This window comes from Mustela putorius, unplaced genomic scaffold (genome assembly GCF_011764305.1).
Source record: "Mustela putorius furo isolate JIRA1106 unplaced genomic scaffold, ASM1176430v1.1 tig00003974_pilon_pilon_pilon, whole genome shotgun sequence".
Taxonomy (NCBI): Eukaryota; Metazoa; Chordata; class Mammalia; order Carnivora; family Mustelidae; genus Mustela; species Mustela putorius.
This window is the reverse complement of record NW_025422117.1, coordinates 15949910-15976578: the sequence shown is the minus strand read 5'-3', so window position 1 is coordinate 15976578 and position 26669 is coordinate 15949910. Positions and strand designations below refer to the sequence as shown.

Here is a 26669-nt window from a genome sequence, read left to right as displayed (position 1 = left end):
GTGACCCAGAGCTCTTTGAATGACCTGTTTTAAGAACATTTAAATCCCTTTTCCCATAAGCACTCTATTTATTTGCTAGGTCTGCCATGACAAAAGACCATAGACTGTTGACTTAAACAACAGAAATGTATAGTTTCACAGTTCTAGAAGAGAACTAGAGGCTACAAGTCCAAGATCAGGATGCTGTCAGATTTGCTTTCTCTTGTGGTCTCTCTCCGTGGCTTGCAGATGGCCACTTTTCGTGTACTCACATGGGCTTTTCTCTGTACACATACATCCCTGGTATCTCTCTGTGTGTGTCCAAAATTCCTCTCTTATACAATCATGAGACAGGTTGGATGAGGACCTACTTAATGATCTCATTATAACTTAATCATCTCTTTAAAGGCTCTGCCTCCAAACACAGTCATAACTTGAGGTACTGGGTACTGGGCTTCGACATATCAACTTCAGGGGAGACATATTCAGCCCATAACAAGCACCTGAGGAGCATCTACTCTGTCCCAGACCCAGGGTATACAGATGGGAAAGACTTACCTTTTACCCCGGGACACTTAGTCTTTTGGTAGACATAGGCAAATAGACAATTACGACAATACCTTTTCTCCATTTACCTTGTCCTGTGTCTTACATGTAATTTTCAGTCTTTGCAAATGTATAATCAAATATACATTCAGCATTTTGTCCATTGCAGAATCTCAGTTCAGTCAGCTATGAGCTCTCTCGGTATTTACAAGCTCAGGAAGAGAATTTATTGGAGTCCATTGAGAAGCAGAAGGTTAGCCAAGAGCCCAGATTAGCTGGGCCAGACCAAGGGGGAAATGAACAAATAGTTGAGATTGAAGTTTGTCTTCACATTGCCTCTTTCCCACCCCCTTCTGCCAAATTTTCGTGACCTTCAAACACAGCTAGCCAGAGGCTGCCCACACTCCCTGCATGCCCAGTGTCCCAAGTTTAAGGCTGTTCCTTCCCCTCCCTACACCCAAACATACCTGCCTTATGTCTTTGTTCTCTGCTTCCAAGATGATAGAGGCATGAGGTTAAAAACTGAGCATTTTGATGGGGTGCCTGGGCGGTTCAGTTGGTCAAGTGTCTGCCTTTGGCTCAGATCATGATTCCGGGGGTCCTGCGATCAAGTTCCATATTGGGCTCGCTGCTCCACAGGATGTCTGCTTCTCCCTCTCCCTAATCCCCTGCTCATGCTCTTTCTCAGATAAATAAATCTTTTAAAAAATTGAATGCTTTCAGTATGTTGGTCAATAATTAAACACTTTACAAATGTCATCTAATTTGATCTTCAGAACAGCTTTTTCACGTCCTTTGATAGATGGGGGAGCTGGACTATGACACACTCAAAGTAACAGTCAGCAAATAGCATCCTTTAAATGCAGATCTTTCTACCTTCTGGTAGTAATGGTAGTCTCAGGTTGGGTTCCTAAAAGCAGTGCCTGAGAGGAATGTGGGTGCCTGTAACTTACTGAGGGTAAGCTCTCAGGAGAGAGGAGAAAGGGAAGCAGGAAGTAGAGGCAGAGGAAGGGGCTGAGCAAGGATATGTTCTCTGTTAGTTTAGCTTTAGTCTGATCCCATAGTGAGCTCTGAAGCATAAATCACCTGCATAAATTGGCTCTACCTTGGGGCACCAGATTCACATTTTACCCTAGGTCATTCAACCATTGGCTGTAAGTTGTAGTGTGTGGGGAGGGTGTGTAACCAGGTAACCCCACCAACAATCATGAGTCCATAGTGCCAGACATGAGATAGGTAGACAGGACCTGGTCTGGGCACCAATACATTCCACTTCTCACCTACTCCAGGTAGGGGTGTGGACATTCTAAGAGAAGGTCCCAAGAAAAATGATGATATGATCAGGTCCTATGGCAAATTATTGTAGGAGATACTTTTGCATCAGAATGTGAGAGGGGCTTTTAGAACCCCTGAGTTATACCTATGAACAGCTTCCTGACAGTATGGTCTTAAATTGGACTAGCACTTAAAGTTTAATGATTGATGTTTGTGTACATTATTTTTAATCATCACAAAACTATGATGGCAGTTTTCATTAGCCCATTTTATGGGCCCATTTTATGGGAGATTATGTGGTTCAATTATAGAACTTTTAAAAAAAGATTTTATTTATTTTTTTGAGACAGAGAGAGAGATTGCATGTGCATAAGCATGGGGGAGGGGTAGGAGGAAAGGGAGAAGCAGATTCCTGGTTGAGTGGGGAGGCCAACCTCAGGATCATGACTTGAGCTCTTGAGGCAAAAGCAGGTGGTTAACCTACTGAGCCACCAGGCACCCCCCAATTATAGAACTTTGATGTGATAAAGCTCGGCCTATGACTTGCCTCGGACTTGAGATCTAATGTCCCTCTGTGATTTCATCCATTGTACAGTTGGCCAGATTCTGCAAAAAACATACTACCCCACCTAGGGGACCAGCCATTCCCCTTTGCTCAGGACTTTTTCAGTTTTAAAACTGAAAACCTCACATTCAGGGAAACCAGGACCAACTTAACCATTAAACAAAAAAAGCAGTGCCTAAAGCCTATGATACTTTTGGGGGCCTACAAAAAGGTTCTAATTTTAATTCCTTTTAACAAGAGAAGAAAACAATGAATATTATAATAATGAAAGTCTGCTAAGTAAGCCAGCCTGAGTTATTTTTCATCTTTATACTAACAGTTACAAAATATAATTTTTTAACTGTGTGGGCATGCGTGTGTGTATGTGTGTGTGTGTCTGTGTGTGTCTGTGTGTATCTGTGTTTGTGAAAGAAGAAGCCTATGAAAGCAAAAGTGCCTAGGACTCACAAAGTCGTAATGCAGCCCTGAGTTCACTTTGGTTTCCCCACAGGTACTTTGCATATTTTTCTGTGAATTCCATGTCTTTATCTCCCTATAGACTTGACCAGTCTCTATCTCCCTATAGACTTGATGCATTTCTCATATTCATCTTCTTGTCTCCAGCTCCTGGCTTAGGGTCAACCATACTCTAAGCACCCAATGCCTATTTATTGATTGAATAAATGAATTAATTGATGGCCTCATTCAGCCAATTGCTTGTTATTATAACATTGGGGACATCAGCTGCTCTTGGCCTCAATTTCTACATCTGTAAAATAAATACATTGGAATAGAAGAACTCTCAGGTTCTTAGGGGACACTTGATGTCATGTATTCCTGATACCAGGTCATGGGACTTTCTTAATGTCATTGGAAAATGTCATTACCAATGAAAGAATCACTTGTAGATTCTTGAAGTCATTGTTGTATTTTTTCCCCTCCTTATTTTTTTTGTAGATCCTTACTGGAAGCCAGCATGTCCAATTTTACCTCGCGAAAAATTTCTTCCACAGGAAATGGTAATGTAGATATATTTTCCTTACTCAGAAAGCTTAAAAATCTGAGAAAAACAACGCATAGCTCTTAATTCTTTTACATAGATATGGAATGCTTAGAAGCAACAGTCTAACTTAATTAGCATTGGTCAATGTAAGACTTAGAGAAAAAGTAGGAGTGCTATAACTTTTACTCATGTAATTGCAATGCAAAGATTTTCTTTTGTGTGTGGGACATTCTGTGCTTCTGACTCCTCTGAAGTTAAAAAATTCAGTTACGGGGCACCTGGGTGGCTCAGTGGGTAGAGCCTCTGCCTTTGGCTCAGGCTATGGTCTCGGGGTCCTGGGATTGAGCCCAGAATCAGGCTCTCATCTTGGCAGGGAGCCTTCTTCCCTCTCTTCCTCTGCCTGCCTCTCTGCCTACTTGTGATCTCTCTCACTCTGTCAAATGAATAAATAAAATCTTAAAAAAAAAAAAAAAGAATTCAGTTGCTTATAATCAAAAGCACCGGGACTTCTTGACTATCATTTACTAGGTACATTGTAAAAAAGTCTTGTGTGTATATTTTTTCCTTGTATGTATATATAAAGAAAAAATGTGTGTGTGTGTGTGTGTGTGTGTGTGTGTATAATTTTTTTTTTGAATGAATGAATGAATGAAATGGCCAACCCACCAAACCGACCGTGGCTTTGTTTATCCCACACCCATGGTTCTATATTCCCGGGTGCAGCACAGGACATCATGAACTGCCCTGGCAGTTTCACTTGGCACCTGAGCAATTTTATATGTTATCTCTGATGCTGGGGTGTGAGATTTGTCCTCTCCTACCAGAGCATCATATTTTGAAACAGTGCTGAACTTGTCAGCCTAGGAGATGGATGATGGCCAATCAGATGTGCCTCTCAAGACACCCAGGTTAACAAACTCACACTTGGTCCCATATAGTTGCATCTCTCAGTTTTTTTTTTTTTTTCATTTTTCTGTTGATAGATATGAAGAATACCTCTCAGGGGACAAAATTGAGGCAACAGGGTTTTCATGATGTGAACAAAAGAAGGACTTTCTTACAGGACAACAGCTGGATAAAGAAACGTCCGGAAGAAGAGAAGTAAGAGTGTGTGTGTGTGGGGGGGGTGGAAAAGTAGAGCTGTTCTCCAGCTGGGAAGCTAGTGGCCATCTGAAAATCAGGTTCTTTCCTTAAAACACTTTGTTTGGTTTAACAGGCATACATTGGCTTTCAGATTTTCAAGAATATTTCTACCATTTTTATGATTTATATAACAAAGAGCATGTGAGTCATTAGGGAGAAAAAGCAGAGTTTCATTGTTACAACTAGCATGGGTGTTTGTGTCTCTTTGACAAATTGAAAAGAACATGACTTTCCAGTTTCCCAACAGGTACTATTTAATCGATGGCAGGGAGCCTCCTCATGTATATTCATGGTGTCAGTTGAAATAAACAAATAATAGCATGATTCCTAATTTACAAATTTAATAATAATTTATCTAAAATTCCTATATGTTCAAGTGAAATCAACACATTCTCAACTCATTTTAGTCCCAGTGGTCATATATCTCTAGATATCGGGTGGGTGCTAAATGTGGTATTACCTTGCAAGGGAAAACATTTACCATCAAGAATGTTTTGTCTGTTTTGAGCATTGCTTCTACTAGCTCAGTGTTATAGATCTGAAAACAATTACAGGCATATTGTCTCATTGTCAGCATAGATTTACAATAAACATTTGTCCAGCCCATAATTATTTATTATAAATCACACATATACATAGGCACAAGTTTTAAGATGCCCTCTTACATATAGGTACATAAAAAGCATCTTTAAATCTCACAAATCACACAAGGTAGATATTATTACGTCCTCTATTTTATAGAAGAGGAATCTGAGGCTCAGAAGAGTTAATAACTTGTCCAATCTATGCACCTGTTAAGTGATGGAGTTGAAATTTTTAACATGACCCATTGTCTTTCTGTTACACCAGTGGTTCTCACTGAAGGGCAGTTTTATCCCCAGGGCATGTTTGGTAAGAGCTGGAGACATTTCCAGTTATCAAAATTAGGGAGTACTCCTGACATCTAGTGGGTAGAGGTCATGGGTGCCACTAAACATCTCCCAATGCGCAGGGCACTCCCCACAACACAAAATTGTCAGGCCCGTAGTGTCCTAGTGCTAAAGTTGAGAAGCTAAACATTACAGGATACTTACTCTAAACTTTCTACTAAACTGCCCATGTATGGTTATCTGAGGAACATACTTGTGACTGTTAAATGAAGATGTCTATTAATTCCTGTTACCAAATCTTATTATTTTAAGGGAATATAGGGGTATTTAGAGACTCACATTGACATTTGGAGTTGACATTCTTGGACAACAACCATTTCCTCTAGTAACACACATTTACTACTTCTGTCAAAGCCTAATACGGCACTTCTATTTTTTCATAGTGGTGGAGTGATGTCAAATGTGAATCATAAATTCTGTTTTGCAAATATTTGCACAGATGTGTGAGCATAGAAATGTCTAAGGCAAATTATAATTGGTAGGAATGATGGTTTTTAGCCAAGGATGCCTCATTTATAAAGGGCCAGAGAAGCCAAGTTGGATGGTAGAGCAGCTGCTGAACGAAGGGAAAATGGGCTCTGATGCTCTCCCCACTCCTGCTGGTCCAGGTCTGGGCTGTGTGTTATGATTCTTCTTCAGGTCAGAATGTGTCCCGTGTCTGCTACTCTCTCACAAGTTTAGGGAATGGATACCAAGAGAGATGGAAATGTTCTCTTGGGATTTTTGAGGGCATAAATTTGCTGGAATTGTTTCAGTTTCACTGTTCATCTTTCTTTTTTAATTATCTACCACAGTTTCTTGTATAGCTTTATTACAAATAGTTCCAGAGTGTTGAGTAACATTAGGGGAGCGGAACCAGGAGTAATGTTGTATTTCAGGTTTAGTTGGGTTAACATGAAAAAGGTTCAGGTACTTGGTTCAAGGCCAGAAGCTCTACTACATGTTTTGACATTTCCTAAAGTTGCCTGTACTTTCAGGTCTGCTGTACAAAATAAGAAAGGGTTTGGGATTTTATGTATGAAGGTCTATGTATGTAGTAAGGGTTAACTAGGAGAAAAAGTAAAGGTTTGAAATAGAAGGATCTGGGTCCTACATCCATGCCTTCACTTACTAACCTTTTGGTCTTAAGAAAACCACAAAATCTCTGATCAGTTTTTTCTTTTGTGAATTGGGTATGACAGGGTCGTCTTTGCCTAATTCATAGGATTATTTTAAGGACCAAACAGTTCTCATGGTTCAAATGGGCCAAATCTCCTGTGAATGATCGGCCTTCTTAACCATAAATATTGGTACTTATTTTCCTGCTTTTTGTCTTGGGAAAATATGAGGTCCATCAGATGAAAATGTATAGATATAAAGGACTTAATTAAATTTAAAACATGTTTGTGAAACCTTTTGCCTTCCTGCAGAAACTGACTCTTATAATGTACACAAAGTTGATGTCCACATACATGTTCCCACACTCAGATAGAAAAAAAAAAAAAAACCACTCATCCCATAGTTGAATCATATGGAAATCTCATGGGATATATGAGAATAATGATCATTTGTACTGACAAACTTGTTTCTTTTCACCATGCTCTTTCAAGGGGAGACTGATAAAAACAAATATATGGTTGTGTTCTTATGCCTGAAATAAAATGAATTAACCTTGCTCTAAATAGTGAGCTCTTTGCTGTCTCCCTTATTTAGTGTGTACCAAATACTGTGGTAACTCTCCGTGTGACTTAGTTTTGTTCTTTCTTTACAGAGATGAAAATTATGGTAGGGTGGTGCTCAACCGACATAACTCCCATGATGCCTTGGACAGGTGGGTGTTTCAGACAAGTTACATCATTCGCAGAAACACAAAGACAATAGTTTTGAGAGAAGACTTGTTCAAGACAAGCTGAGTATTTGTGGCTAGCCTCAGGCTTTCCCTGGCATTCTGGAAGTCTCTGTGATATCATTAGAGCGAATTCTGTGCTTCTCCAACTCCATGCTTCCAGAACCACAGCTTGGGGGTATAGAATAACCAATCCATGGAGGTAGCCCTCTGGATGGGAAAAAGAAAGGGCTTCCACAGAAATGTGACCAGATAAGCTATCTCAGAATCTTAGGAAAAGGAACTTTACAATACAGAAGTAACAGTCCCAGAGTTCACTTGCTTTATGGGCAGTATACTTCTTTTGAGAAACTCCTAGGTTTGTGGAAAACCATTAAATGATACTGAATAGCAAAATTAGTAGAAAAATTTAGACAAAACTCATAATCATAATAATGCAAATACTCTAAGATTGATCAAGTAAATAGATAATACTCTTGTTAAAACACATTTATGCTCACACACTTGCAAGAACCACACCCAGCAGCAGAACCTGAGTATTTTTCAGACACAAGTTTTACTCTGTCTAGTAGTCTGTGTCTGTCTGTCACCAAACTGTATTTAGTAAAGGAGTGTGATTATCTTTCATGGCATAGACTTTATAAGTAGACACCTTAAGTATTTTAGAAACTTTTATTTATGTATTTTTCTAAACCCTTTTAAACTTCTTTGTAATTCTGACCTATTCTAAGGGTACCAAGCTTAGAGCCCTCTACACAAAGTATCTGTTTGGTTTTCTGGTTCCCAGGCTTAGTTCATCTGACTCATTGTTCTGTGACTACCTTTGTCCTCTCCTTAGTCTTCATGATTTTGAAGATTACAGCCTTGTTCTCAGATAGTCTCATCACACCAAAGGGAATCTGATCATTTCAGTCCAGCTACCAGTGAAAATTACTCCGTCCGTTTTATTGGCCAATTCCCCTCCATATATACTGGCTAATGCAGTACCTTGAACTTTTATCTTTAGTAACAAAAGTGTGTGATCCCAGAATGTTTTCCCCATAACCCATAGATAGAGTCTCAAAACACACTTTCCTAGAAGGGTAGTGCGGGTGATTTTTCTCCTTGTACTTGGTCAAATGGATGCCTGCTTAGCCCTTTTCTGCCCTTTCACATAGCCTGTAGCCACTTTGGTGAACATGTCACCCCATTTTGGAGCAGCTGTTATGTTTACTGCCATAGTACTAGGTACTGGGAATACAAAGATGCATAAAATGCCACCGTTGTCCTTAGGGAACATGCTGGAAAAATATGGATCCATAGACTATAAGACTAAAATTTACCACGGAGGTGCTATTGTAGAAGTGTGTGACAGGGCCATGGGAGAAGAGATGAGAGAGCCTAACTCTGCCTGAATTAATCCGAGATGGCACCCAGAATGTGGCCGTTGGTGTTGGCACTGCTGTTTGAAGGATGAGGAGGGGTTTCTGAGTCGGGAAGTAATGCTGGTGGGCATGAAGCAAGAGAGCAGTGCTTCCAGCAGAAGTAGCAATGTGTGCAGAGTCTGAAAAGACGAAAGGGAAGGGAAGATAAACAATATATCCTCCTCAGCTTAGGTAACAACTTTACAGTAGGCATGGACGAAGAACTTCCACTGTGTCCTATTGCCAGATTGTTAAGATCTGCCAGACAAACCTGGTAGCACAAATACTTGGAGAGAGGCCTCCTGTGAGCAGACACTGGCCCGAGGACTGGGAATAAAATAAAATCCCTGCTTCCATAGAACCTGCATCCTAGCTGAAGGTGGAGGAGGGGAGAGACTGAAAATAATGTAATGTGCTGTGTGGCCATAAGTTCGAGAAAGAATAAAGTCAGCTAATGAGACATAAAGTGACGCTGTCTGAGAAGGGGCTGTTTGACCGAAGGGAGTCTGATGGCCCTGCAGTGCGTTCATGCCTTCAACACAATGATGGGCTAGACCAGGATTTCACTCTGAGGTTCCTTTAAAACTTAGGGAATCACATTAGGCAATTTTCTTTCCTTTTCTCTTGCATCAACAGACACTGTTCCCTCTGCTCCCGTTTGAAAATGTTCACAGCTATTTATCCCGCAAGGCCCAGCTCAAACTGCACTTTACCCCTGAAGCTCTCTTTGATTCTCTTACCTAGAAATAAATGTTCTCGCCATAGAACTTCCTTGCACTTTCCCTGAACTTCTTTTATGACACTGGCCACTGTCTGCCCTTGGGTGTACATATCTAATTTGTCTCTCTAGTTCTGTGTCAGTCAAGTCCATAATTTTTTACTCTTGGCTTCCTCGTAGTCAGCAGCTACAATAAATTGTATATTGTTTACCTTCAAGTATTTGCTTAATAAAAATACACTATATCAAGTTAAAAATTAAATTCTAAGTGCATGTTCTGTTTTAGTGCTTTTCTAGATTCTGTATCTTTGATCTATCAGCTTCAAATGATGCTTTGAAGTGCAAACAGAGTAAATCATGGTATAATTCATCAAAGAGCTTGCTTTTCTTGTATCACAGGGTTATATAAGGCATTAAACAAACTGTTTTTGTTGATCGATCAGTCTGATCAAGATATTTCCATTTGCTTTAATGATCTTGATTCCTGCGATTGAACCTCCTATCCTGTCTTCTCTTCTGTTCTTGTCTTCTTTCCTCTCCCCTTTGTTCTGCCTACCTGTCTTCCTCAACTTCTGCTTGCCTACTGTCTCTCTTCTCCCTACTTCTCCTCATCTCCCCTTTCTTCCCCTCTCCTCCCTCTACATCTCTCCTTTCTCTCTTCTCGTACTCTTCCCTTCGTTTCTTTCTAGCTTTTTCTGTTCCCTTCTTTTCCTTTCTTTCTCCCTTCAGTCAGCAAGTTCCCCCCCAACCCTGTCCATGGTGCTGAACTTTAAATAAAGCTATTTGTATTCAGCCTGTTGAGCTGGCTTACGGTACTACTGGAATTCTGCAAACAAAACATAGCTGATTTTTAAGGGATTGAGTTCTTATAATGTAAAAGCCAACAGTATTGCTAACAGTACGTATTTAGACTGAAGGAGTGTAAATGCTACAAATCACAGTTTTATCTTATATTTGGTAGAGATACTCAGTAAGCATATATAAAGTGCAAAGTTAACATTTTTAGTTGAAGTCTAGACAATGGTCACCTGAGGCTATTGACAGTTTAGGTCACTCCCCGTAGCTAAAGATATGCTACTATTCTAGACAAAAATACCATCTGCTGCATTTTAAGCACACAAGCTGAATCTCGTGGTGTCTAATATATTCTATATTCAGCATTTATTGGCATTAATTCATGTAGGAAATGTACATACTTCTATACCATTCATGGGTTTTAGTTATTTTGCATGCCGTGTTCTTTGTTTTGCCTTTCCTTATCCCTAATTTGAATATGTTACATTGCAGTTAGAAATAATTGGACCCATAGAAGAATTCCTTTATTAGCATGGGGAGTTGGGTTTGCCATAATTTATTCTAACCAGGTCAAAACCTTAGAAGATTTAGATAGTCTGAATCTGTCTTTCCTTTGCAACATGTACATCTCCTATTCAAATAGGCCAAAATTTTACCAAAAACATGATAGATTTTATAATTTTTTTGTAATTTATTTGATCTTTCTGTAATTGCTTTTTGCTACAGGAAAGCAAATGAGAGACATGAGCCAAAAGCTACAATTAGTCGGTACAGATCTGATGACACTTTAGACAGGTAAGGTGTTGAACCATGTAAAGCAGAATGCAAAATGTCTATGAAATCCCATTTTTTATCACTCATGAGGTATTTAAATGTTTCTCAAAGTAAGTTTTGAACCATGATATCTTATCCCTAGGACAGAACGGCTATTGGAATTGAATAATCATCTTCAAAATTCACAAAATCTTGACTCGACATGCTATTTTCTTAAAATCCTGCTGACGGTATATTGATAAGAACAATGCTGAAGAAACTGATTTGAGTATAAGCAGGGTGGACACTACAAGGAATCCGTTCAGTTTAAAAGGAGAATTTAGTTATTTTCATGAATATGAGTAATCAGTTCTTGTTCTAACTTTCTATCCCACTGGTAGAAAAATAGCTGTTTCTGTTTTTATAGAGACTATATGTTTTAATAATCAAGTAGCTTTGATCCACTATAGTATAAAGGCTCAGTAGTAAGTGAGACTACTCTTGTGGGTGACACAAGAGTCACCAGATGGTCTATAGAATGGGTCCATTATGTTGTGCCTATTGTTAGTTCCTTCCTACACAGAGGAAAAAGGCTCATCTTTATGCAGAAAATTGAGAAACATCTATTCTTTTTTTTTTTTTTAAAGTAGGCTCCATACCCAGTGTGGAGCCCGGTGCAGGGCTTGAACTCAACACTGAGATCAAGACCTGAGCCAAAATCTAGAATTAGACACTTAATTGACTGAGCCACCCAGGTTCCCTGAGAAATATCTATTTAGACTGAAGGAGTGTAAATGCTACAAATCACAGTTTTATCTTATATTTGGTAGAGATACTCAGTAAGCATATATAAAGTACAAAGTTAACATTTTTAGTTGAAGTCTAGACAATGGTCACCTGAGGCTATTGACAGTTTAGGTCACTCACTGTAGCTAAAGATATGCTGCTATTCTAGACAAAAATACCATCTGCTGCATTTTAAGCACACAAGCTGAAACTCATGGTGTCTAATATATTCTATATTCAGCATTTATTGGCATTAATTCATGTAGGAAATGTACATATTTCTATACCATTCATGGGTTTTCAAGCCAGTCTCCCTTAATAGAGTATAATCCACACCAGAATTCCTAAGGAGTTAACTTCTCTCTTGTAATAGCCTCAAAAAAACCAAACCAAACCAAAACAAACAAACAAAAAACCCCCGAGTTTGTAGAAGTATCTGTACAAGATCTCATCTCTACAGAACTGAGTGGAGAGAGGAGTCAAAATAACTGTCCATTCACGTTGGCCTTGTGGGCTGTCCTGTTGCACCATTAATTGAAGACAGAAACCCTTTTTCTAGGAATGAATCTGAAAGATAATTATGCCTCAAGAAAGGTAAATATGTGGGAGACCGAAGCCTTTGTAGGCTGTGTATCTGAAGGTCTACATTGGGCCAGTCAAGACAGAGCCCTGGAACGTTAACAGTGAACTAGACCAGACCTCACAAGCTAACAAGATGAGTCATTCTCAACCTCAGCTGCAAATTAGAATTACTAAGAGAGCTTTAAACTTTGCCGATAACTTGGTCCCACCACCTCTTGCCCTAAAAATTCTAATTTAATTAATCTGAGGTGGACTTGGGCATTTTAAAAGCTTATGAAGTGATTCCATCATGCAGCCGGAATTCAGAACCACCAATCTGGCCCTAATCCTTCATTTTGTACCCTAGAAAATGAGGCCAGAGATGACTTGCTTTATTTACACAGAGGTTTAGTTGTGTGTTTAGTCAGTTCATTTCCAAGGCAGTCCTGAGTCCCAGCAGGATGCTACATCTTTCTAAGGGTGGAAATAGATGTGAGGGAAGGAACTGAGGAATCAGTAAAGAAAAGCAAGTTCTATCAGTAGTCAGACTTTTCATAATGCTGGCCACTCCAGATGTGAGATAGGAAATAATTTTAGGAGGAAGATGACCAAATATATTTGGTATACATGTGCATGTATTTAAATAATGCATTTTTTTAAAAATTTTATTTTTAAGTAATCTCTGCCCAATGTGGGGCTTAAACACACAACTCCGAGATCAAGAGTGGCATGCCCCACCATGGTGGCCCATAATAATGCATTTATTTTTAAATGAATTTGAGGAAAGTTATGACTTTATATTTGGAATTCTCTTTTAAAAAATATATATGTAAGTAAAAGCACAAGATGTTCTAAAGGAATATGAGTAAATACTAATGTAAGTAGCGTGCAGTAAGGTCCAAATCCTCAAGGTGGTCTAATGACTATTCGGATAACCTAGGTTGTGGTGCCCTCTAGTGTTCCATCATGGAAGTGTAACTTTTCCTTTGGTACTTTTGATCACACTGCTAAATGGCTATATTTGAGTATTTCCTGTCTTCAAGATTGACACTTATCAAAACAACCTATTTCATATCAAAAGTTGGCAGAAACTTAACTTTCAAGAGAAATACAAAGAATCTCCCTAAGTAATAAGAAATTGACGTATGTATTGGAATGGTGTATTAGAGCTCTCTCCATTGTTACTCATAGACTGATCCCCCTAGTGGCATAGAAGAGATAGTGCAGGTGAAGAATAGCTCAGGAAGACATTTTGACCTAATACAGGAGTGTTAAACAATCACACTACAGAATCAGATGTATGACACTGGGCCCTCCTAGAAAGACTTTTATTCCAGAGATACCCTACTTCTTAGTTGGGTGGTCAAGAGAAAGTCATTCACCTTCTCCAAGACTCCATTTTTTCATCTAAAAATGAAAATAATTACACCTCCCTTGTAAGGATATTTTAAAGAGTAGAAGAAAATATATACAAGAAACAGCAAAGAGTAAGTGACTGTTTTTATTATTATATCCAGTATTGCCCACATAGGCCTACACTGTAGAATTTTTATTAACTTTGTTTAATTTTAACATCAGAACTTGCCTTGATATATACCTTGAGAATGTTTGATATTAAGGTTTTGTTTGTTTTAGACAGATTGTTGTTTTCAGTGAACCAGAGTAGCAATTTTCTAAGATTATTTTTAACTCATGTTAGGGCCTCATAGACAGCTATAAAGTATGAGTAGAGTTTCCAAGGAACATTTAAGATTTAAGATTTAAGGTCATCTGACCTCTTAAAGTACTCATGGTGGTTTACTGCAGAGCCCTTTAAATATAACCATCCCAGAGGCTCAGTAGCAGTTAGTGCCAGGGATACAGTTACAGTCCTTGGCCTGATGATCACTTTGGACATGAATTTTTTATGCATGAATTCCAGGAGCATGTACAAGTTAATGCCTGGATTTTGAATGGTTCGTTGAGAATATGGAGTTCTGGAAGATTTCAATCTCCCTTCCTTTTTGCATTTAAGAGTTCATCAGTTTGTGGCATTATGTTCTATAAACAAAAATTTGTTTGGAGTTGATGTATAACATTTTAATGTATTATAGTTATTTATCCAATATTTTGGAAAAATTAGTTCGCATCTTTCTAGGAATAGTTTATGTAAAATTGACAGTTTAGAGAAAGTGATAGTAGACACATAGTATTGGATCAACAGAAAAGTTTTGCTGACATTTTGTTTTCCTGAGCCTAATTTTGCTACATCCTAGTGTTGTGCAAGTCAGCAGAATGCTCCAGGGAATAGTCCTATGACTTAAGAAGAACCTTCCTATCTGATATGAGGGAAGGAAAGGAAGGAGGCTCTGCAGTCATGAGAGCCCACCATTGGCATGAAGACCACAGGATTCCTAATTTATCTTTTCCAACACAAGGCACAAATCACCTTTTCCAGATATGACCTCCTTGTGGAGACCTGAGATCTGAGGGATTAAAACCTCTGATGGCCATTAGAGGCTATTAACTAAATGTGTTAGTCAAAGTAAACTAATTCACCAGGGTAGAGTAACTCTTTGAACAAGTTCCTTCTCTTGCCCCCAAATCTCTTGTGGTTTAGCACAATAGAAGATTACTGTTCACTCTCTTGAGGGTGCAGTGTGGTAGGCTGGAAGATGGGGGATGTCTCAGCTCCCTGAAGTGACTCAGGGATCTAAGTTCACGTTTTGATGCAGCTATCTTCAGCCCAGGTACAACAAAACCATAGTAGGAAGAGGAAGAAAGAAGAAGGAGATTACACAAGAGGTTTTATGATGGGTGTGGAAGTAGCAAACAACATTTCTGCCCACATTCTTTAGTCTAGAATTTAACCACATGGTCCCAAGTTAATTGCAATGAAGAATGGGAAATGTGGTCTTCCTGTGTGCGCAGAAGGAAAAGAAAATTAGTTTGGCAGAGATATAGCATTGCCTATGCCACAAAATATCTAAAAACAAACAAACAAACAAACAAAAAACTTGTCTTTCATTGATACCTTTTCCAGACTTGGGAAGTACCATCATTGACTGGATATACAGTTGACAATACAGGGTTTAGGGGTGCTGACCCCTATGCAATCAAAAATTGACATAATTTATGACTCCCCAAAACTCAACTACTATAACCCACTATTGACTGGAAGCCTTATCAATAACATAAGCAGATGATTAATACATATTTTGTATGTTATACATAAATGAATTCTTATAATAAAGTAAATGTTATTAAGAAAATCATAAAGAAGAGAAAATTCACTTACAATACCATACTGTATTTGTCGAAAATATCTGCATGTAAGTGAACGCGTGCAGTTCAAATCCATTTGATTCAAGGGTCAACTGTATTATTAAATAGTAATGAAAATAAAATAGTGGGTTAAATGTTCCATGAATCAGAGAGTCTAGTAGAAAGCATAAACCTTAAAAATTCCAAAATGTATCAAAATAGCCTCATAAATAGATTTTGTCTTAAGTAGCTTTTTTTTAAATTGCAAAATATTCTAAAATATAACACCTGAAAACAAATCTCTTTACCAACAAAAGGTTTTATTGTGGAGTAATTCTTTCATGACAGCAGTATGAAAGGACTTTAATGATCTAAATGTTCACCCAAACTTGTGTCTTGTTTCTTTATAAAGGATCTCAGACAGAAATGATGCCACTAAAACATATAAGGCCAATACCTTGGATAACCAACTAACCAATAGGTACCAGTATCTCTTCACTTTGGGAAAGACCCAAGTACAATAATTTTCTAAGCATTACTTATCTACTTATAATTCTTCTGTCCTACTTGATTATCTTTCTGTAAATTATTATCCTCTAGTTTTTAAACATAAAAATTCTGGAGTATATACCTTTATTCTTCTTCATGGTTAGAGAAATAGAAAATGTTTGTTGCCTTGATTAATTTTTTTTTAAAGATTTTATTCACTTATTTGTCAGAGAGTGCCCAGTCAGGGGGAGCAGCAGGTGGGAAGCAAGTTTCCTGCTGAGGAACTAACCCAATGCAGGACTCTATCCCAGGGCTCTGGGATCATGACCTGAGCTGAAGAAAGACGTTTAACCAACTGAGCCACCCAGGCGTCCCTGTTGCCTTGCTTAAATATTGAGAGTTCATTGCTTCAGGTCATCATTCTTACCACTTTCATGTTTTTGTTTTAAATGAACCTGGTGGCAAGAGTATGAAATAATGTAAATGCCAATTTTACATTCTTTTTGCTAAAGAAAATTACTGAACTCAATAAATAGAAACATAGGGCTTAAATGATACTGAATTTTATGAAATAAAATGATTTCCTTTAGAATCTAGTACGAGACAACAAGATCATGAAATCACCTTATCAAACTTATTCAAATAGTGATGCTTTTCTTTCTCTTTCTCTCAAATAATGTCTCCCTTTAAATAGAAACTCTAAATTCATGGACAGTTGCAAATTGATGCAAGTATTCATTCTTTGTTGCTGCTCATACTTTTGCCTTTCTTGTCTTTTTCCCCAGAAACATGTCCACGTTTAGGTCACCAGAAGCAGCAAAGATGTATGTATTTTTCTGATGGAAGTTACATTTTAAGAATAAAGTGTATTTCTTTGTATGCATTGAAGACAAACCAGGGTATATGCCCCTCGGGCTAAAGTTTCATTATAAGAAAGCCACATTCCTGTTGCTTAAGCAGAGTTTAGCAGAAATAAGAAAATGGTGCACGAAACTTTAAATATTTACCATCTGGATTTTTTTTTTTAAAGATTTTATTTATTTATTTGACAGGCAAAGATCACAAGTAGTCAGAGAGGCAGGCAGAGAGGAGGAAGCAGTCTTCCCACTGAGCAGAGAGCCTGATGCGGGGCTCGATCCAAGGACCCCAGGACCATGACCTGAGCCAAAGGCAGAGGCTTTAACCCACTGAGCCACCCAGGCACCCCATATCATCTGGATTTTAACAGAAAAAATTTACCAACCTCTGTTTTTTTTATATATATATAATTTTTATTTATTTTTTAAAATAAACATATAATGTATTATTAGCCCCAGGGGTACAGGTCTGTGAATCGCCAGGTTTACATACTTCACAGCACTCATCATAGCACATACCCTCCCCAATGTCCATAACCCCACCCCCCTCTCCCTGCCCGTCTCCCCCATACCAACCTCTGTTTTAACCAAACATCTTACCAAACCATCTTAACCAAACATTCTTTTCTTCTTTTCTTTTTTTTGTCTTATTTTTTCCCCTTTCCTTTTTATTTATTTTTTCTTTTTCCAAATCTTTATTTAACTTCTAGTTAGTTAGGATACAGTGTAATATTGGTTTCAGGAGTAGAACTTAGTGATTTGTCACTTACATACAACACCCAGTGCTCATTGTAACAAATTCCCTCCTTAATGCTCATCACTCATTTGATCTTTACTATTTTTCTCCCACGGATCTTTATTTTTCCCTGTTCTTATGTCCACTGACTTTCTTCCCCTACCTCCCTTGTCTTTCAAACACCATCACTACAATTCAACTGAGTCATGAAATCATGTTTGTTAGTAATCGATTTAGGTGAAGTACATTTTCTCAGAAACGTACTACTAGCGATTATAAACAGCCAAATTAGGTGGGTTTTTAAAAACAGAATTGGCTTTTAAATTTTTATTTACAAATAAAGTAATTTTCACCTTGGACCATACTTCTCAGTCATTGAAACAGGTCTGGGTTCCTTCTTTTTTTTTTTTTTTTTTTTTTAAGGGCTATGTATATTCATAAATGCTAAATAAGATGTAAAATGGTGTGATTTTCAGGGGCTTCTGGGTAGTTCAGTGGGTTGAAGCCTCTGCCTTTGGCTTAGGTTGTGATCCCAGGGTCCTGTGATCGAGCCTTGCATCGGGCTCTCTGCTCGGCGGAGAGCCTGCTTCTCTCTCTCTCTCTGTACCTGCCTCTCTACCTACTTGTGATCTCTGTCAAATAAATAAATAAAATCTTTAAAAAATAAAATAAAACAAAATAAAATGGTGTGATTTTTTTTATTTTTAAATGCTATTTTATTTATCTTTTTTTTAATTTTTAATTTTTTATAAACATATATTTTTATCCCCAGGGGTACAGGTCTGTGAATCACCAGGTTTACACACTTCACAGCACTCACCAAAGCACATACCCTCCCCAATGTCCATAATCCCACCCCCTTCTCCCAAAACCCCTCCTCCCAGCAACCCTCAGTTTGTTTTGTGAGATTAAGAGTCACTTTTAAATGTTGTCTTAAACAATCTAACGCTATTAACTGCAAAAATGATACAATATAATTCTGCAGGTCACAGTATATACAGGATTTTATTTATATATAATATGAATCCGGAGCATATCAGCATTCATTGGTCTGGATTTCAGACACACAATGTCATATAATGAATGGTTTCATTCAGTTTCTTCAGTTCTGGTTACTTGGATGAAGGCCAGATGATTTATAAAATGGCTAAACTAAAGAAGAACTTGTTTTCTGTTCTTCTTTTGTCCTTTGAAACATTTTACGGTGGGTAAAGAGCAGGTGGGAATATGAGTAGAGGATAAGACCTTTCAAAGGTAGGATGGCATAAAAGAGTTTCAAGAATGTGATTTGTGGTTGTGATTGAACAGGCAACCTAGAGTTTCGTTCAGTGCCAACACTGCCAGCACCCCGGCTCCCACCGCTGTGACAACTCCTGTAAAGAAAAAGAGGTACGACGGGCTGGTTGCATCTGCTTCTTGCTGATGTTCTGTACAGGGTTGTCCTTTATTAATTTCTGAACCAAACCATCCATCAAGATGCCCCGCAGCATTCAGAAGTTGGTCTCTCGTCCCTATTCCTTCCTCCCTTTCCAGGGATCCAGTTCCACTGGATTCTGCTGTCCTCAAACTTTGTTCCTTTTCCTCCTCTTTTCTGTTTCAAACATGCAGTCTTGGGGCACCTGGGTGGCTCAGTGGGTTAAGCGTCTGACGGTTAATTGTCTGACTCTTAATTTTGGCTCAGGTCATGATCTCAGGGTTGTGAGATCCACCCCAGGGGGACCTCTGTGCTCGCTCATTGTAGAGTCTGCTTATGGATTCTCTCTCCCTCTACCTCTGCCCTCCCCCTGCTCACAAGCTAAATAAAAGAATAAATATGATCTTAAACAAACAAATATGCAGTCTTTTCTCTAGGTCCCTTGAGGCCTTGAATATCTAGGTAATGCTTTTGATGAACAGAGTTCAGCAAAGGATAAACTACTTCAGGTAACACGTTTAGTAGAGTCCTACTGCGGGGAATGCCTTACCCTGAAATAATTACGACTGTGGGATGGCCAAATGTTGCCACGCTCCTGAAATCTGTCTGCATCGCTGGGGTCTCCTCTGCTCTGTAGATTAGGTTGGTCCTACTTCCAAGTACAGAGTCAAAGGCCCCATCTTGAGACTTCTATTTATGTAGTAGGCACAGAGAAGCAGCTAGACCTGTGGTGGCAGAATATTCTTCATGAGACAGAATGTGATGTTCAAAGCAATTTTTGCTTGTTGGAGAGAACACAGTGCTAGTGAATCATCATCAGATGGAAAACAAGCATTCACAAACCTCAGTGTTTTAAAAATGTTTTTATTTTCTTTGCCTGTGCCTAGAACTCTGCCTAGTTTGGGTTAGGTGCCAATGTTTGTGGAATGACTGGCTGATTGCCAAAAACACTCCTGCAGTCAGAATTCTGACTGTGTCTGCCGAGTCTCAGGAAATGTGATCACCTTTCTCACTTGGACCCAAATTTCACATCTCCTATCCACTGCAAGAATCTTTCCTCTGACAGATTAGGCATAATTCAGGATCACCGAAGCCAGCAATAAGACTCTACTTTTATGATATATATTGGACTAGTTCTTGTGAGTAGCATTGATGACTTACATTGAGTTGAAATCTACTTTGATTTATGCCCATCTCTTCTTAGGCACCTGCAGTGCCTCAGAGAACAGACCTGTTTCAAGAATTTAAAGCCAGCTCTCCTGTCCTTCTTATCCTAGCCTTTCCCTCTCTGGGCTTTCCTCTGATATGTCACTGTCCTCTACATATCTTCATTTTTGGTCTATATCTAAATCTTTCTGATGGAGCCCTAAGCTCTCTCTATCAATTAAAATTAAGTCCCAGTAATGTGAAGACATCTTTCTAGTTGAATATATATGTTATTGTATATATGCATATATGTACATACATATGTATACATAATTGAAGTTAGCATTAGTGGGGTGTTCACTTGTGTTTTCAATACTCTTACTTTTAGATTTTTTAAAATCACACAGCTTTTTAAAAACTATGTGGAATAGAGCATGACTGGTTTTGATTATAAAATGTTCCAGATATGCAGAAAATAGAAAAAGAGGTATATTGATGATAAACACCCATGAACCCACCAGCTACATTAAACAAATATTATTTCCCAGATTTTCTTCATATTTCTCTTTGAGGAAATCTCCACATTTTAGTGTCAAGAAAATGGGGGGGAAAGGAGCTTATTTGGGGAGCAGAGAACATAGATTGTGGTATAGTCATTTCCTTTTAAGTTTATGAAATAGTTTTCATTTTATTTCCAAATCCTGTAGAAAAGTCATCTCAGTGCCTCTTGAGTGTCAAATTATTTTCAGCTTTTCCTGGTGGACATGTGGGTGGGATCAAGTCTTCAAGCACCACATTTATAGCTGATGTCATTTCCTAACAGACAGTCCTGGATTCCGCCTCCTCCTCCAGGTTACAGTTCCACCCCAAGCACGGGAACAACCAGAATGTAAGTTAAAGGTGTCAGATGTCATTGCTTTGTAACTTAATGGTAGAATGCATTGGGTCTTGACTGTGTATAATTGAGAGAACTTTGGAATAAACTGGAAGAGATCTTGTAAATTCTGATCGCTGAACACGACAGTGCTGGGTGGGAGTGAGGTCAGGCTACCAGTGCCTCTGGTAGGAAATCTGACGAGGTGTGAGGAGTCAGTGGATGTATGAGTTTACTAAGAGCTGCCATAACAAAACCTGTAAACTGGGTTGGAGTGGGGGGTAACAAAAGTGTTTCTCACAGTTCCAAAGGCTAGAAGTCCAAGATCCTTGTGTTGGCAGGGTTGGTTCCCTCTGAGGGCTGGTAGGGAGAGTCTGTTTCACACTTTTTGCTGGTTTCTAGTGGTTTCTAGGCACCCCTTTGGCATCCCTCAGTCTGTATAAGCATCATCCAGATCTCTCCCTTCATCTTGGCATGATGTTCTCCCTGAGTGCGTGTCTGTTTCCACATTTGCTCTTCTTAAGAGGACAGCAGTCATATTGGATATGCAGCCTATTCTCCTCTAACATATCTAATTACATCTGTAATGACCCTCTTTCCAAGTAGGGTCGCATCTGAGGCCCTGTGGGTTAGGGCTTCAACATATGAATTTTGGGGGTGCACGGTTCAACCCACAAGTGGCAGAAGAGAGAATGGAATGAAGCAGCAGACAGGGCTCCACTGGCTCCTGGTACACCAACCACTTCCAGGCAGCCATGAACCCAGACAACTAGATGTGAGTTGCAAGCTCTTTGTAAACTTTAAGAGATAAATGGGTGTTTTCTACTTTTATTTTTTTTGTTGTTGAGATCAATAATTATAGCCAAAATAATAGACTACATGGAGGATACTTTGTTCTACAAAATCCATGTTAGGAATGTCAACAAGCATTTGATTTCATACAGGATTATTGAATGCCAGATATTTTTCTAATATCTTGGGATGTATCAGAGAGCAAAACATGAAACCTACCTTCTGATCTTCAGAGAAGCAGACATTTGTGCAGAACTCTTATATTCTATGCCATCTCTAACACACAAAGAAAAATAAGTCTCTGATTTGGTTTTGCTTTAGGGTATCCAACATTGTTTTTATGTCTTCAACCCCCAGAATATATTTAGTGAACATTTCCATGTTCCAGTGGGACTTATTTTCCCAATGCAACCATTGGAAAAAAGAGTTATTAAACAGTATGCTGGTTTAGCATTAGATTGTTTTATTTCCTAAAATTGTCATCTGTTGTGTAGGCTTTTGATGTCTCTTTTATTTCCAAATAATAGATATATTTGGAAACCAGTGTCCTTTATTACAATTTAGGTTGGTTCTATAAGGATGTCCATAAACTTTTTCACACATGTTGCACCTATATATATTTATATATATTACATATTAGTTTTACATGTATAATTATTAAACTTGTTGAACAATCACAACTTAGAATTGTATCTCCCTTCTATTAAAATATTTTCTTTTTTCTTCTTTTTAAAAATTTTTAATTTTTTTTAAATAAACATATAATATATTTTTATCCCCAGGGGTACAGGTCTGTGAATCGCCAGGTTTACACACTTCACAGCTCTCACCATAGCACATACCCTCCCCAATGTCCATAACCCCACTCCCCTTCTCCCAACCTCCCTCCCCCCAGCAACCCTCAGTTTGTTTTGTGAGATTAAGAGTCATTTATGGTTTGTCTCCCTCCCAATCCCATCTGGTTTCATTTATTCCTCTCCTACCCCCGTAACCCCCCATGTTGCATCTCCACTTCCTCATATCAGGGAGATCATATGATAGTTGTCTTTATCCGCTTGACTTATTTTCTTTTTAAAGAAAAAGAAAGTCATCTATAGGTGACTTCCAATTATATGAACTGCCAAGTATGGATTATGTTTCTAGTTTAAAACCTTCTTTCCCCTCGGGCAGTGTTTAGGTATGTATCCATGAGTCACAACTTTCATGGAGACACCTGAGTGGGGAAAATAATAACTAGGAGTTTTGCTAGTTACTGTTGTTTCCTGAGTATTTTAAGATCCATCCAATTTTGTCTTGATAGATAACTGGTACTTGGGAATATTTATTACTTATTTCTAAAATCTTATGTTCATCTTCTATTTATTTTTTCGATATTAATGTAAATTGTCACTATAATAAGCAACTGGTTGTATAGCTGTGTAAGAATACCGAAGGATTATTCATGAGTTCGTATCTCATGCTTTCAATGCCCATTGAGCTTGTGGATCTCTGTTTGCACAGAACTGGTAGGGCTTGGCTATATGCCCTTACAATTTAAGCATTGCTGGATATAATTTATGTGGAAGATAAAACGAGTCACAGTGCTCCTATTTCTGGTTCCTGGATCAGATCCATAGCACCAAAATTAAAGGAAAGAGAAGATTATTGGAGTAGGTTGATCAGTTTAGATATCCTTTCCTTTTTTAGAGGCACAGATTATTAATACAATAGCTAAACTGAAAGACTCCTCTTTGAGGATCCAAGCTAATGTCATGCCAGGCTTTCAGGGAAAGGAGGGAATAATAACAATATAGCAATGCCTTTGATTTCTAAAGTGCTTTTCTTTGGAAAAGCTCAGAGTACAGCTTCTGTTTCTCACCTTTAATGCCCGTGCATTCCTAGGGCTGAAAAAGAGCCTTTTTAGTGAAAGCTGAAAAAATAGAAGCAATTATTAAATGATAAAAAAGAACCAAAGACTTGAAAAAGAGATCTTTGTCCCCAGAAGAACACAAAGAAAATGAAAATAGGTCAAAAAAATGAAAATGGAGGACTATGATTTTTAATATTAGCTAATAGCTCGATGCTAAACCTATTCCCCTCATCCTTCCCTTACACATTGGTTCCCTTCTCTCTTTTCCCATTCTCACATCTCCTGCAGGAGAATCTCCCCTTACTGCTGCACTCTTGCTCTCCTTTCTATTCTTCATTTTGTGAACCTTCATTTCTCCCATCACCGGACCGTTCCCAGAGATTTCATTTTCTCTCACATACCCCTGTCCGTGCTGCACATTTGAAACGACCACCAGACTTCTCCGCCATTGTTGGAGTAAGTCCTTTTCTTAACTTTTCTCCCCCTTAACCTCTCCATGGCCTTCGACACCATGGAGCATGTCATCCCTCACCGGTTCCTTTCTCATAGAGTATCGAAAAGTCAAACTTGGTTGTTTTGGGGTTGAAGACCTGTGTGGACGTCGTGTTTGGATTAAAATCTGTCACAGGCATGATGTATTCATTACAAAGTGTCTCAAGCTCTTTTACCAGCAGAGGAACCCATGCTATCATAGCTTTATCTATATTTACATGTATATGTATACTTATACCTATGACTACATAGGACTGTGTTTACCTCTATGTGTCTTTCTGTATCTATACCTATAACTATATCTACATCTAATTCTGGGTACAATTAACACAAGACTGGTGAGTTCAACTAGAGATTAAATGAGAATTATAAAATAACCATATATTATAGCTAAATAAAAAAAGCAATTTCTTAAAACAGGTATCCTTTTATGTATGATATACGTTAGTCTTATGATGAGAGGTTGAGATCTGGGTGATCAAACAGAATTTTGGAGTTACGAGTTAAATATCTTTGAAAGCCTCTTGCCTTTTTTTTTTTTTTTAAATAAAACAAGGTTAAGGAGAGAAGCTCTGATTCATGATAACAAGACATATAGCATTTAAAGTTTGAAACTTAAATAAAACCTTTTCTTGGTTTCGAAGGCCGCTCCTTGGTCATTGGGATGGAAATATTTTCTGACCTCTTCTTCCTTTTTTTGCTGAGAAGGGAAAAATCTAGCATCATATTTGAATGACCTCCAATGTCAACAAGGTTATTTCTTCTGAAATATTCTTATATATTTTTTATAATTTCTTTTCATTTGAATTAAGACTGAATCAAGATTTAACTTTTATAATTGCTGTTCCGTGTTACTGTCGTCAGTCTTTCCTTCTACCTCTGTGATCAAATCTTTGCTTCACTGGTTTCCCTCCCTTCTATATTCAAGCCCCTTTCACCTTAAAAAATAGCTTCTTAGAAATTGATATCCGAGGGGGGTCTGGGAGGATCTGTTGACGGTGTCAGACTCTTGATTTTGGCTGGGGTCATGATCTCAAGAGTTGTGAGATCCAGCCTTGGGTAGGCTCTGCACTGAGTTTGAAGTCTGCGTAACGTTCTAGCTCTTGCTCTCCCTCTGTCCCCCTCCTCCCCATGCACAAGTTCTCTCTCTCTCTTTCTCTCTCTCTCTCTCAGAAAAGAAAAAAAAAAAGAATAGCCTAAGGGCTCCTGGGTAGCTCAACTGTTTAAGCATCTGACTCCTGATCCTGAGTTCAAGCCCCACCTTGGGTTACGGGCTGGTCATGGAGCCTACTTAAAAATAATTATAATAATAATAATAGCCGAATTACACAAATCAGTTCAACGGGGCACCTTATCTCTCCACTGCAGCCAAGGTTTTCAGAAAAGTTGATGATACTTGCCATCTTTATTCTCTGGTTCCCACCACCATAAATTTGTAGAAGCAGCTCTCCTCAACGTCACAAATGACCTTGCTGATAAATTCTTGTTGACGTTTCACTCTCTGTGATTACTTGACCCTCAAAGGACATTACTGGCTACTTGTGCCTTTAGGAAATCTCTCTCCTTCTCTTTTGAGAAACCCCCCTACTCCACACCCCAAACGTACTCCTGGGTTTCCTTCCTCTAACCAATCTTTCTCAGTCTCCTTTGCCACCTCGTTATCCTATACCAGCCATTTATTGGTCATGCTCCTGAAGCTTCAAAGTTCCTCCCCTCTTCTCGTTCTGTATTCTGCCCCTCCACAGGTTATCCATGCCCAGGACCTCAATGACCACATGTGTGCTCTTGACTCCACTTATAGCCACTCCACACCTCTTTTCTGAGTGACTTTGGACAGCTAACTATGTGCTCAACATCTTCCCTTACATATCTCAAAAGTCTTGTAAACCTCACATGTTCAGAATGAAATTCCCAATTTTCCATACTAACCTGGTGCTCTATCTCAACTAAGAACACCATCTTTCAGCCCACTGACACTTGAAAACTTTACGTTATTTTTGACACTTTTTTCCCTTAATCACCAATATCCAATCCAGTTAGTAAATCCTATCAACTTATCGGCAAGATACCTCTAGAATCCATATGCCTCCATTCATTTCTATTATCATATCTTTTCTGGACTACAGTAGTAACTACCTAGGTGTTCTCCCCTCAGCTATCTGGATACGCACTCCCCTAATCTCTTCTCTACATTAGCTGCCTGAGCGATATTTATAAAAGGATAATTGGAACATATCTTCCCCCTAAATAAAAATGACTTTTCATTTTTCTTAGAATAAAGACCCAAATCTTTAGCACTGACTACTGCCCTTACCTGGCTTCTATCCCTCATAACTCCCTTTTGCTCTCTTTTCTGGTCACATAATCTGTTTTAAATGCACCATATCCCACCTTTGTAGACTCTTAACATAGAGTTCCTCTCTGCTTAGAATCCTGTCATTTCCCCCATTTGGAGGCACTTACATTCTTGTGGCCATGTTTTCATCTGTCTTCTCTTCGAAATATCACTTCTGCCTG

General features: G+C 38.6%; 1 protein-coding gene across 10 annotated transcripts in view; it reads left to right on the top strand.

Moving 5' to 3' along the window:
* Positions 1-26669, top strand: part of SCEL (sciellin) — a 323748-nt gene that overhangs the window by 231683 nt on the left and 65396 nt on the right. For 8 of the 10 annotated variants that reach the window (XM_045070864.1, XM_045070868.1, XM_045070869.1 and 5 more), the window contains 8 exons: positions 3302-3363; positions 4331-4448; positions 7170-7229; positions 10887-10955; positions 15916-15984; positions 16778-16816; positions 18894-18974; positions 20969-21034. In XM_045070864.1, coding sequence (XP_044926799.1) covers positions 3321-3363; positions 4331-4448; positions 7170-7229; positions 10887-10955; positions 15916-15984; positions 16778-16816; positions 18894-18974; positions 20969-21034 — 545 coding nt within the window. In that variant the 5' untranslated portion in view covers positions 3302-3320. The remainder of the gene's footprint in view (positions 1-3301; positions 3364-4330; positions 4449-7169; positions 7230-10886; positions 10956-15915; positions 15985-16777; positions 16817-18893; positions 18975-20968; positions 21035-26669) is intronic. The other 2 variants (XM_045070870.1, XM_045070871.1) reach the window with 2 other exon arrangements.